At 45.6% G+C, this 12,769-nt stretch overlaps 1 protein-coding gene across 5 annotated transcripts in view; it reads left to right on the forward strand.

The window, feature by feature from the left end:
• Positions 1 to 12,769, forward strand: part of CRAMP1 (cramped chromatin regulator homolog 1) — a 47,989-nt gene that overhangs the window by 29,534 nt on the left and 5,686 nt on the right. For all 5 annotated transcript variants that reach the window (XM_082200025.1, XM_082200023.1, XM_082200027.1 and 2 more), the window contains exons 13-20: positions 2,518 to 2,592; positions 3,323 to 3,404; positions 4,206 to 4,310; positions 5,835 to 6,007; positions 7,214 to 7,294; positions 9,033 to 9,267; positions 9,838 to 10,002; positions 12,012 to 12,160. In XM_082200025.1, the coding sequence (XP_082056151.1) occupies positions 2,518 to 2,592; positions 3,323 to 3,404; positions 4,206 to 4,310; positions 5,835 to 6,007; positions 7,214 to 7,294; positions 9,033 to 9,267; positions 9,838 to 10,002; positions 12,012 to 12,160 (1,065 nt within the window). The remainder of the gene's footprint in view (positions 1 to 2,517; positions 2,593 to 3,322; positions 3,405 to 4,205; positions 4,311 to 5,834; positions 6,008 to 7,213; positions 7,295 to 9,032; positions 9,268 to 9,837; positions 10,003 to 12,011; positions 12,161 to 12,769) is intronic.

The raw sequence follows: 12,769 nt of genomic DNA on the forward strand, positions 1-12,769 counted from the left end.
CTTTTTATCCACAAAAAACACTGGGCTACCCCCCGCTGCCTTGGACTCTCTGATGAAGCCTCCCTTCAGGTTCTTGTCAATGAACTCTCGCAACTGCTGCATTTCCCTGTCTGACATGGCATACAACTTGCCTACAGGAAGCTGTGCTCCAGGGAGTAAATTGATCTGGCAATCAAAGGGCCTATGCGGGGGTAGTTGGTCAGCTTCCTTCTCGCTGAACACGTCGCTGAGATCAGCATACTGTGGTGGCACCTTCCCCTTCTCCATTACTTCAGTCCCTGCCAGGGTGGCTTGGGCCCCTGCTGACCCCTTTTCCCCCCTGCAGTGTTCTAAGCAATGTGCTGAACCGAAGGAAACCACTCTTTGATGCCAGCCCACCAGCGGATCATGTAGGGCTAGCCATCTCATTCCCAAAATAATGGGAGCGCCTCCCAAGGTGGCCACATTAAACGCTATCAGTTCTGTGTGCCTTGCCACCCTCATTATCATTGGGACGGTCTGCAAGCTGACTCCTCCTCCCAACAGTTCCCTGCCATCGATCGTGGTCACCTGCAGGGGGTTGCTTAAAGGGATAGTCTGTATCTGGTGTTCAGCAGCAAACTCCTTGCTCATAAAATTGCAGGAGCTGCCTGAGTCCAACAGCGCCTTTATTTTTAGGGGGTGTCCATTTTGCAGCTCTAGCGACACTTCAATCACTAGAGCAGGTCGAGGAGCTTCTGGCACGGGCACTTTCACTGCTCTTTGGCCTGGCTGCAGTGCCCTGACGGTGGCAACCAGGCGTTGGCTTTTACATGCTCCGTTTCTCCCTGCTCTCCCCCCTCAACAGCTCCCACCATCCCTTGCCATTCCTTCCTCTGGGGGCAGACTCTGGCAAAGTGGCCTGGCTGTTGGCAGAGATAGCATTTCCGGGCTCCTTTTCCCTCCTTCTTAGCCCCCTCACTGGGCTTTGAAACTGCGCGCGCGCGGGCTGTTCCGATTTCCATCGGCTCTGCCGGCGGGAAAGCTGGCTCAGGAATGTCTGGAATGCGGAACTCCTTCCAACGTTCCCCTCTCCCTTCCCGCCTCTCCAAGGCTCTTGCCTCCTGGCGCGCTCCAATGGTCAGCGCAGATTTGGTCAGCTGATCCATAGACACCGCCCTGGGGCTCCGGGACAGCTCGTCTTTCACAGCCGAAGAAAGACCTTCTTCAAATAGCATCTGAATGGGTGCCGCCGATAAATCCCACCCCAATCTGTGAATCAGCATGGTAAATTCAGTCCAGTACTCACGGACAGATCTGCTTCCCTGCTTGCAAGCCATTAGCTGTCTGCGCACCACCCCTTCCTCAATATCGCTGGAAAACATGATATCCATTGCACGAAAGAACTTCATAGTGTCCTTTAGGATATCATTGTGCGTTGCCATCAGGGGTCGAACCCAGTCTCGCGCCCCCTTCTCAAGATGCCCAATTACGAAAGCAACTCGCGATTCCTCATCAGGGAACTCATCAAACTGCACATTAAGGGCATATTGCATCTCTGTCCTAAAGGCATGGTAATCCTTGGGGTCCCCCCCAAACTTCTGCACCAATCCTGGTACCTTTCTGGGGAACTGAGTGGTTCTCCCCTTTTTGTCTGCATCCTGAGCCCTTCTCTCCTCGAGCCTCGCCGTCTGCAGCGCAAGTTGGACCTCCAGAGCTTGATACCTTTCTTCCAAGCTTGGACCAGCTCCAACCCCTGCCTCTCCGGTTCCGGCTGGGTTGCTCATGATGCTTTCTCCTGCACAGGCAGCGTACAGAGACTGTCAGACTGCTGTCAGGGGATGATTAGCTGCTTGTGCTTAAAATTGTGCCCCCTCAGAGTTTGTGCGGCTCCACAAACCTCTGTGTGTGACAGAGCTCCTCAGACATGTCTGCTCTAGTCACTAGTAGAGTCTGACAGTGGCTGCCTGCGGAAACGTTTCCAGCAAAGAAGCTCCTTAACGGAAACGCGTCTCCTGGACTCACGACGTGGCAGCTTCCGGCGAAGAATGGGTCTCCCTACAGTTGCTTCTGACACCTCCCCGCTATTTTCGCTGGACGTGTCTCTCACCCCTTTCTCTCCCCTGCTGTTTCCTGCCTGGGCTGCTGCGTCTCTCTCAGCATTACTGAGATCCTCCTCCAGAGACCCCTCGCTCCCCCTGCTGGTCCCTGCTTTGGCTGCTGACTCTCTCCCAGTCTCTGGGAGCCCTACCAACTCCCTTTCCTCTGATGTCAGTTCCCTGACAGCTGCTAATAGCCGTGCTTCGCAAGACGAAAAAACCGCAAGACGAAGAGACTCGCGGAATGGATTAATTTCGTTTTGCGAGGCACCACTGTACCTGCATAGGATGGGTGGAGAGCCATGGGGAAGCAGGTGTTCAAGAGTAAAGAGAAGGTGCATTAACACAATGTATCCCTGCCAATCTAGGCTGCACTTTTTAGGTGGCTAACAAAGCCTCAAGGCTCATGACTGATGAGCAAAATGAATGTGTGTTACAAGTTCCCTTTGTTTCTCTTCAGATGCAATCTGATTTCTTCTTGCCAAAGCCGAGGAAACTGCATAACAGACATCTGCGAAAACCACTGGTAGTACAGGTCAGAGGAAAGACTAATTGAAATGTATCTCTTGCATGTCGGGTAGTTTCATCTAGTAGTTTTCATATGACCTTTTCTCTCCATCCACATGGAGAGTTCCTACTATTTCCTGCTATTCAATGGTCTGCTTTTTATTGTGCAAACATTGCCAGAGACTCTCAACTAGTGCTAGCTGTTTCAGTATGTGTTTCAAATGGGACTGATGTGAATACTTGCAAGGAAATGTTGGGAAACCAGAGAAAGGCATTTCTTTATCATGTCAGATGGGTCAGTGTGAGAGACCTGCATCTTCTCAGAGCTCATTGCTGGTGTTTGATTCTGACATCGTAAAGGCATGTATCTTTGACCATCCTCTAGTGCAAGAATGAGGAACCCTTTCCCACCCAAGAGCCCCATTCCCTTTTGGGCAGCCATGCACAAACTACATGCCAGTGGTGAGTGAGACCAGAGGCAAAAGTGGGCAGAGTCTAGTGTGTGATGGAAAAAATTAATGTTGGTAGCACCCCTGAAGCATCATAAATGTACCATGTGATGCTTTTCCCTGTGGTCATGTGGGAGCTTTCCAGGATACCTGTCCTAGCCCCACCCCAACCTAGGAGATAGAGGGAAACATGGTCTAGGATCCTAAAATGTTGCCTGCATGACCAGCAGAGGATCATTCATGGTAAGTTGCCAGTGCTGCATTTCCTAAGTTGTTCTTTTTAAAGGCGTCTTGCCTTGCCTTTTTCAGAGAACGCTGCTACCCAGGCCATCTGGAAATTCCTCCCAGCACGTCTGTTCCTTCTCCATCTTATCAAACTCTTCTGCAACAGGTGAGCTTCAACTGTGTACATACTCCAAACAGGGTGTTTAGTTTACTCTATGAAAGACTAGTGAAATACTCTTCCACTAGTTTCAGCCCCTCCCTCCCTACCAGTGAACCCTTCTACCCATGGAGTATTTTACAGCCCTTCCTGTGTTTTACCACCCCAACAGCCCTGAGAGGTAGGACAGTATTTTACTTGCTGCTGCATGTGAATGCAACCTCCTCTCTGAGGAACATAGAATAGCAAGCACACTTGCAGGGAAGAAAGCCCCATGGAAATCTGTGGATCCTGTTTCTTAGCAAATTCTGCACCATTAACACCCCTGTGAAGTGTGTAAAGATTAGAGGTTCACAAGACTTGAATATTTTGAGGGCGTAAGCTTGTGTTCCTCCTATTTCTTGCCTATAGTTCCACTTAATTTCACAGAGTTCTTCCTCTCATGCAGAAGGACAATATTGTCAGTAAAAACATTGAAATGGAAGCTGGATTTGGTTTGATAGTAGACATGACATGTTGTGGACTCTCCTTTGCTGGAGGTTTTTAAGCAGAAGTTGGATGGCCACTTGTCATGGATGCTTCAGTTGAGATTCCTGCATTGCAGGGGGTTGGACTTTATGACTCAGGATCTCTTCCAATACTACAATTTTATGATTATTGTAGGTGCCATTTGCAGTAAATGGTCCTGTCTTCTGTATGTCCCACTGGGGAGAGAATGAGAACTGGCCATAAGGAGGGGCGTAGCTCTTTGGCTGTCTATGACAATGTTTCCCACCTTTAAAAAAATTCATGCTTTTACTTCGTTTTTAGGAAGGGGATCTTTTCGGCCGATCCAGTCTTCACTTACGAAAGCAGCTGTGTCCCGTCCCATTGTTCCCAAGGTCCTTCCAGCTCAAGCCACCAACCATCTGTCCAGTAGGTTTCTCCTTGGAAGGCGGTGGTTCGGGGAGGGCAGGTTTAGCAGGAATGTTATGGTAGCTATAATAACAGAAGCGACTACTCTTAATCATTTTACATCCATGAATTTTGTCTTCTCTCCCCTTCTCTGATTTCCTGTTGCACTCAATAAGTACAAGTTGAGATTTTCAACTAGAACGTAGATGTTTTCATCTAGCAGAAGCAGGAGTACCTTGCCCTGAGAGGCTGAGCCGCAACAATAGCCTTCTAGCAGTCAGGTCATTGGGTTGTATCCAGTACTAGTTCTCCTTGGATTAGACCCATTGAAAATAATGGAAATGGCTAACTTGGGTCCATTAATTTCCATGGGTCTACTCTGGGACGCAGGTGGCGCTGTGGGTAAATCCTCAGCGCCTAGGGCTTGCCGATCACATGGTCGGCGGTTCAAATCCCCGCGGCGGGGTGAGCTCCCGGCTTTCGGTCCCAGCTCCTGCCCACCTAGCAGTTCGAAAGCACCCTTAAGTGCAAGTAGATAAATAGGTACCGCTTTATAGCGGGAAGGTAAACGGCGTTCCATGTGCTGCTCTGGTGCTGGCTCGCCAGAGCAGCTTCGTCACGCTGGCCACGTGACCCGGAAGTGTCTGCGGACGGCGCCGGCTCCTGGCCTCTAGAGTGAGATGAGCGCACAAACCTAGAGTCTGTCAAGACTGGCCCATACGGGCAGGGGTACCTTTACCTTTTTACTCTGAGTAAAACCAAGTTGGATACACACAACTGCTATTCCTCTCACAGAACTACAGTTCACAGAGTGGTTTAATAACCAATCCGTCTTTCCAGGGAACTCTTGAGAACTGTAGCTCTTGGAAGGGGAATAGGGGTCTCCTAACAACTCTCAACTCCCTTAACAAATGCCATTCCCAGGATTCTTTGTGGAGAAGTGGAACAGCCATTGGAAGTGGAACAATACTGCTTTAAATGTCTATTGCAGATGGGGCCATCTGATTTTTTGTTTGAGGAGGCATTTAGATGGCAGAGGTGTGGATGATGGCTCCAGATTTTGTAGAACAACCACACACAACAATGTACCACTGGGTTGCTTTCCTTGCTTGCTACATAGTTATTGACTATAGTACATACATATTCATTTTCACAGGATATGCCTCCCTAGATGATAGTGGATAAGATTGTATCCTTTAAATTTAATAACACTCCTTTCAAGCTGCTGGAATTCATACCAGTACAGACCTCAGAACTAATAGGACCAAAGGCATAATTACCTGCAAGATATATCAAGTTGAAAACCAAAGGGAACACTGAAATCTTTGCTCCTATATGTTGAACTGAAAATTTGAGATAAAAGGCGCTGAATTGGTGATCTATATTAATAATTCAGTGTCAGAAAAAACTACTAAAAATAACTTTGGCACATATCAACTCCTACAGAAAAGCTGTTAAGACCTATTGCCCATGTATAAGACAGCAGTTTGATTTCGTGAATTGCTGAAATAAGACTTCTCTTAGCTTTCTGTTCTTTGTTCAAAGGTGCTATTGACTTAGCAGCCCAAAGTGCCGGTATTATTCCTGGCAGTCCCTTGCCTGTTCTGGATACTGAAGGCCTGTCGGGCGTATCCCCACTGTCACCGGATGCAGTGACCACGGTGGTTTCAGGGCAAGATTCAACAGCGGCACATCACAATGGAGGCTCCATCGTTGCGGTCAGTTTTCTTTTCTGTTAAGGTTTAATTCTTGTAGAACTGATTCTAGGCTACTGCTGGATAGAACCTTGCAATGTGCATGATAGACTAACATGACCAAAAGCCCAGCGATATCACCCAACATGGCTGTGATGACTTGTCTATTATTTTCTCCCTCCCTTGAACCTGCAGTCAAAGAGTTTGGTGCTTATTTAAAATCAAAGTGTGAAATTCAGCATTTCACTCCCTCCTCTTACTGCTTTATTCTGTAATTTTCTAGACTGTTCAGCATTAACAATAACAAAAAGCATGAGCAGTACACAAAATAAAATTTTGTGAAACAAAACATAACATATAAATGGTATAGAAACAATAAAATATAACAGAAGTACAAAAAACCTCAACCTTAGGGGTAAGGAAAGTGTCAAATGGCTCAAGATAATAAGTTTCCTCCAAGAATGTGCAGCTAAACTCTCATTACCCTCTGAAGTACCTTGCCCAGAAAGAGGGCATTTTCAACTGGACAATATTTGTCAAGTAGCTTAGGGTCCTCTGCAGTGCACAGTTACCTTCATTGTGTACATTCCTAGTCAACAACATGTTGCCCCTTTGGGGAACCTGTAGCACTCTGGATGATGTTGGACTACAGCTCCCATCATCCCTTACCATTGACCATACTGACTAGGGCTCATGGCCGTGATGTCACCTGATTGGCTGGATTAAATCCTGTGTTAACTGCACGTGCCTGTTCCCAACAGGAACACAAAGTCAAACTGAGAAGGATTTCACTCCACTTATCCTGCTCAGTTGAGCTTGCAAACCGCTTCCTTTGTTCAGCAGCACCTGACATCAGGTTATAAGTGGCTGGCCTGTGTACCTGTCAGATTTGGCCTGTGGAGCCAAAAAGGTTCCCCAACCCTCCTGCAAACCATGCATTCCCCTCCTTCCATGCCATCCAGTGTCTTGGATTTTCCCAGCATGTTCTAAAATTCTGGCAGGAAAATCCTCATGGGGCGAGTTATAAATGATACGTTACAAATGATACGTAAAACTGTTTCAGCAAATCTAAATTCTGAATTTGGATTTCTTTGGCAAGGTGGATTTTGCTGGGGCAGGAACTGAATAAATCTAGTCCCCATGAGAGCAGTGGAACAGCCTGCCCTTGTTAAATATGTATTCTCCATCCCCTGAAAGTCTGATTTGGTCATTCTTGGTTGCACTTTCCAGGGCTCAAGCAACGAGTGTCAGGTTCCATTTCTTGGCCTACCACCATGCTCTGAGCAGGAGGCAATCCCGGATGGCTTCCAGGTAAAATACAAGCTTTTCGATTGACAACTACTTGACCTTCAGGGTGACAAACACCTTTTTCTTTTCTGCTGCATATTAATGCTTTATGTGAAACCCAGAGTTGAGCTTCCTGGGGTATGTTTATTAAGGGTCACAGTCCATCACACTTTCGCTGTGTGAGAATTGTATGTAGGCACCTTGTTAGAAGCTTTTGTCCATTTAGCAGAGTTTCTGGGAAGTAGTGGTCAGCAGTTGAAGTTACACTTTGAGATGAAACACTCACAGATGCTGTACAACTCAGTCAAGTGATATTGCTTGACCAGTCATAAGTTAATCACGGTGGCACTATTCACAATCTTTATAGCAATAGCTCTAATGGCATACTTAAGTTTCAGTCTCATTTTCTCTTTAGCAATGACGTACGCAATGACACAGTCCATCACAATGTTTTCCTGAATATGAATTGTCGTTGTGGAAGCTATTGCAGTCAAAAAGTGGAGACACGTCAGCCTGGCGTCCACTGACCTGCCTCCTGCTTGGTTCCACACTTCGCAATAAGGAGCTTTGTTTCTGAATGCTGTCCCTTTGCTCTCTTATAGGAGGACAGGGACATGAAACAGCCAGGCAGATGGCTCATTCCAATCTACCATCCTATGTATACTTGGAAATCCTTGCAGGCAGTTATAGAAGGGCAGCACAAAACTTCGATAGCCATAGGGACACTTGTTTTAATCCCAAACATGATTTCCTCTCTGCTTTCAATGTGCTTTAGAAACATAATATTTGTTGACTGATTTAAGTGCTCTCACTGCATGTAGGTATGTACGTACGTACATACATATGTACGTGTGTACACACACACACACACGTGCATATATACATATACACATGCAAGGTGATAGTGATGGAGAGTGTAAACAATGATACCCAAAGGCCATCTGTCATGTTACGCAGAGCTCGTGTGTGTGTGTGTGTGTGTGATGAGCATAGTGACTGCTGCAGCACTAGCAACTGGCAATAACTCTAGCAGTGCGGGATTCCAGGGGTCTTGGCACTTAACCCAGATTTGTGCTTCCTTTGGAATAAGGAACAGTGGAAGCTATGGTGTCTTTATGATGCATGGTTTTATTTACACACATATATAACCTGAGCCTACAGTGGTGGGATTTCCAGCATTCGCATCTCAAGAGGGACTTGCTTTCTACAGAAGCACAGCATTGGATTCAAAGGCAGCCAAACAGCCATCTCTTATGTCTCTTTCTCGGCTTTTTCTAGCCAGCCAGCCAAGAGTTCTGGGAGATCTGATTGCCACCATAACCACCACCATCAAGAGTGTTTTGTTGGCAATGTTCACTTTTTGTTGCCCTGACCCCAGTTTTGTGTGGCTTTCTGATCCATAGGTATCAGTTTTCCCATCTGTAAAATCAGAAGTTACAGTGACAATATGTCTGTGCCAGATTGGAAAGAGGGGCATAGATGGGCAGTTTACCATGCCAATAGCTCATTGGTTGGCCACACACTTTGCATGCAGAGGACACCATGTTCAGTCCCTGGCATCTGCAGGTAGACGGTGCTAAATAAGGTGGACCAATTCTATCCAATTTTAGGAAGCTTTCTGTGCTCAAAGAAATATAGGCAGAATTGCTAACTCCTAGTTTGATTGATTCCTATGCCTTTAAAAGCAAAGTAGCAGTGCAACAATTTCAGAAAATGTATACAAATAATGACTTAGAAATATTATATCTGCTTGCTGCCACAGGGAGCACCTGTCCTTTCTCTACCAGAACTGCCAAAAACCTCCCTCCAGAATGGTCTCGCCACTCCTCCGCTTCCCTCATCTGATGCTTCTGGTACCCATTTATCTCCTCCCAATGTCTCTGCTTTATTGGATATCTCTCTTCCTGGACCCCCTGAGGATGTTCTGTCTCAAGGAGAACCTGCTACTCAGATCAGTGACTCTATCATTGAAATAGCAATCAGCTCTGGTCAATATGGTAAGAGATGAAACTAATCTAAATAGCTGATCAGTGGTTAAGCATCCAAAAAAATTCTTACAGCTCTGATTCTGTCAGGATTTTTAGTAGAGGAATGTTCTCTTGAAAGTCGGCTGTGCATTTTTACACATACTTCTGTTTCTCTGGCAGAGCTGTTTTTTAGCTCTTTGGATTTAACTCAGCAGATGTTCTTGACAGAATTCCATCTAATTTTGACAGTAGATCATGGAAGTATTTCCTTTGAACCCTCCCTGAGTCAAGGAGAATAGCACTTGTTTAGGCCTCTTAAAGTTGGGCCTCTCACTATTGCCCCATTTAGATTCAAAGCCAGGCAGATCAAGGGACAGGTTTTTGTAAGTTCTGCAGTAGGGAGTTGTGTTGACTATTGTTGCTGCTCTGCTATGGTTGGGAGGGGGTAATTTGGACGTCTTGTCTCCTGTGTGGCCCACATCAAGCATTTGTTTGGATTAAGTCAGGAAAGAAGTCATATCTGTGTGCAGTGCCCACGCTTCCTTAAGGACGCAGTCTCCAACTGTTTGTCATACAGAATTGGTCACTTTCTTTTAATAGGCGAGAATGTTCCTCTGTCCCCAGCAAAGCTGAATGGCAGCGATGGCTCAAAAAGTCTTCCATCCCCTTCCTGCAGCCCCCAGCAGAACTGGATTGCTTCTCCTAGTCATGATCCACAGTGGTACCCCAACGATTCCACAGACTCTTCCCTCAGCAGCTTATTTTGTGAGTAGTACTGCACAGGGGATTACATTGGTTGTAATCTGGACTTTTTTACTGGACTTGCAATTCTGCCCCCCCCCCTTCTTTCTCCTGAGGGTAGGGGTTGTCAGCTTTGTTCATTGCCAAAGCTCATGCTCTAGACGACCCAGCTTAAATAAATGTAGTGAAAAACGTCAACATACATTTTCATGAACATGGGTAAAAGTCACACGGGGATTGTGCCAGTCCATGTGGTAGGCTAGGGGAATGGCAGGAGCAATGGTACCAGTGACACAATCCAAGCCCAGCATTGCTTTGAGACTGTTGCAAACGACTGTAACTTTGTACACCTTTCCTCCATTGCCTCTACTACTACTGTTTCCCTCATTGTATTTATAAAATTCTTTATTGAAACAGAGTATTGTGGAGTTGAAAGGGACCTCGGGGGGTCATCTAGTCCAACCCCCTGCAATGCAGGAATCGTTCACCCAACATAGGGCTTCATCCCATGACCCTGAAATTAAGAGTCTCATGCTTTACCAACTGAGCTAACCCTGTCCTACTATTCACAAAAGAATTTTACAACAATTGTACATAAAACCATATGAAAGTTTAAAATTAGAGGTCAGTTATCTATTACAAAATGATATTTTCTTAACTGTCAGCACAGAAAAGTTTTGAACAGGCACTTAAAGGTTGAAACAGAAGGTACCTGCTGAATATTAGCAGAGCATTCTGAAGTACTAGGGTAACGACACTGGAAACTCAGTTTCTTGTTGCTGTCAAATGAGCCTCACTAACTTGGGGAACAACTAATGGTGCTCTTGCAGGTGATCTCAGTGATTGAGTTGGGATAGAAGGATTTAAGCCAGTGGTGGCCAAACTTGGCCCTCCAGCTGTTTTGGGATTACAACTCCCATCATCCCTAATTAACAGGACCAGTGGTCAGGGATGATGGAAATTGTAGTCCCAAAACGCCTGGAGGGCCAAGTTTGGCCATCACTGATAAGGTAATCTGGACCTAAGTAGTTCAGGGCTTTATAAATTAATTTAAGGACCTTGCACCTGTCTCAGTAGTAGAAGAGCAGCCAAATGCATATGTTTTAACAATTGTGTCGCATGTTCTTGGCTAGATGCCCCCATCAGGAATCTGGCTGCCACATTCTGCACCAGCAGAAGCTTCCAAATCATGACCAAGGGCAGCCCCATATAGTGCTTATTGAATTAATCCAGCTTCAAGGTTAACAACACAAGGACTATCCATGTCAAGCTATCCATGTCCAGGAATAGCCGTTGTTGGCAAAACAGACAAAGCTGGCAAAAGGCATTCCAAGCCACAAAGGACACTTGGCCCTCTAGTGATGGAGATGTATCCAGGAATGCCCTCAAAATATGCACCTCCTCCTTCAAACGGAGTGCAATCCCATCCAAAATGGGTGGCTTGCCTTTCCCAGAGAACCACCCACGCAAAGAGCACTCATCTTCTCAGGATTCAAATACAGCTTATTGGCCCTCATCCATGAATTTTTATTTCATTATTGATTGTTACTGTTTAATCTCATATTTAGCAGTACCTGTATCTACTATCCAAATGCAGTCTTCAAATGAACAAAGAGAGTCACAACCAGCCCATAAATATTACTCCCTCAGAATCCTGAAAATGCCAGTTCTGAAAGCTGAGCACGTTGGCACTTATTTGTCTTGCCAGAAACTTGAAGGTTTGCTTGGTTGGTTTTTCCTAATCAAAAATTGTGTTATTTACGGTATCAAGTAATGTATTATGTGAGGTACATAATACTATACCAATGATGTGCATATTGATATTCTAGTATATGTCCAAAAGATTCTGCATCCCTTGCAGTATAGGAAGTAAATTTTTTTAGGGTTTTGCCCAGTTAAATCGGGTACACACATCTTGATTATATGTTGGAAAGTGAGTAAATAGCTTGTAGGAAGCTCTTTGTACCTCCCCCATCCCTCAAACCTAGCAATTAAAATACTGACTGGCTGACTTTATCATTTTGTTTTTACAGCAAGCTTCCTTTCCCCAGAAAAGGGACGGAAAATGCTGCCAACCTCTACTAGTAGTAACACAAGCAGCACCTCCTTATTGGGACCGAGTCTGCTGGATGGAAACTCACGGGACTCTTTTGTGTCCCGGTCCCTGGCAGATGTAGCTGAGGTATGTCCATACTTAATTGGTGCGATGATGTGCCAGCCTTCAGCTGAAAGAGGGGATAGTAGTCTTGTGACACTTAGCATAGAAGTATTTTTTCCAGACTTCCCCCTTTCCAGGTGATCAGTCAAAGCATGTGCTATAATTGCATTTTAACATTTGAAGGGTAAAATCCACAAATCCTGATGCAAAGCCAGCATCTCCTATGTACATAATGGAAGAGATGGTATTTCCCAGCAGCAAAATACTGTTTTTGAGTGCAATAGTGGAACAATGCAGTAACTGCTGCAACAGAAGTTCCATCTTCTTCAGGGAAAACCTCCGGATCTTGCACAATAAATTAGCAATCCAGCTAATTTGTTCTGTTGGAAATGGCTAAGGAGAGGAATTTCCCCATCACCACCACCATTTAATAATAGGACCAAGGCTGGTGACACAGGATTGCTAAACTGCAGTTGCTTCCCTTTTTAGTTGCTGGAGAGTGCACTGAACGGATGAATGGATGTGCGGGTTCGGCATGTGACTCAGCCTTTCCTATTTAGTATTTAACACAAAACTGATAATTCCAGTAATCTCTGTATTCTTTTTTTATCTCCTCTAGTGGAGGAAGGCATC

Source organism: Podarcis vaucheri (genome assembly GCF_965113315.1).
Source record: "Podarcis vaucheri genome assembly, chromosome: 14".
Classification (NCBI taxonomy): Eukaryota; Metazoa; Chordata; class Lepidosauria; order Squamata; family Lacertidae; genus Podarcis; species Podarcis vaucheri.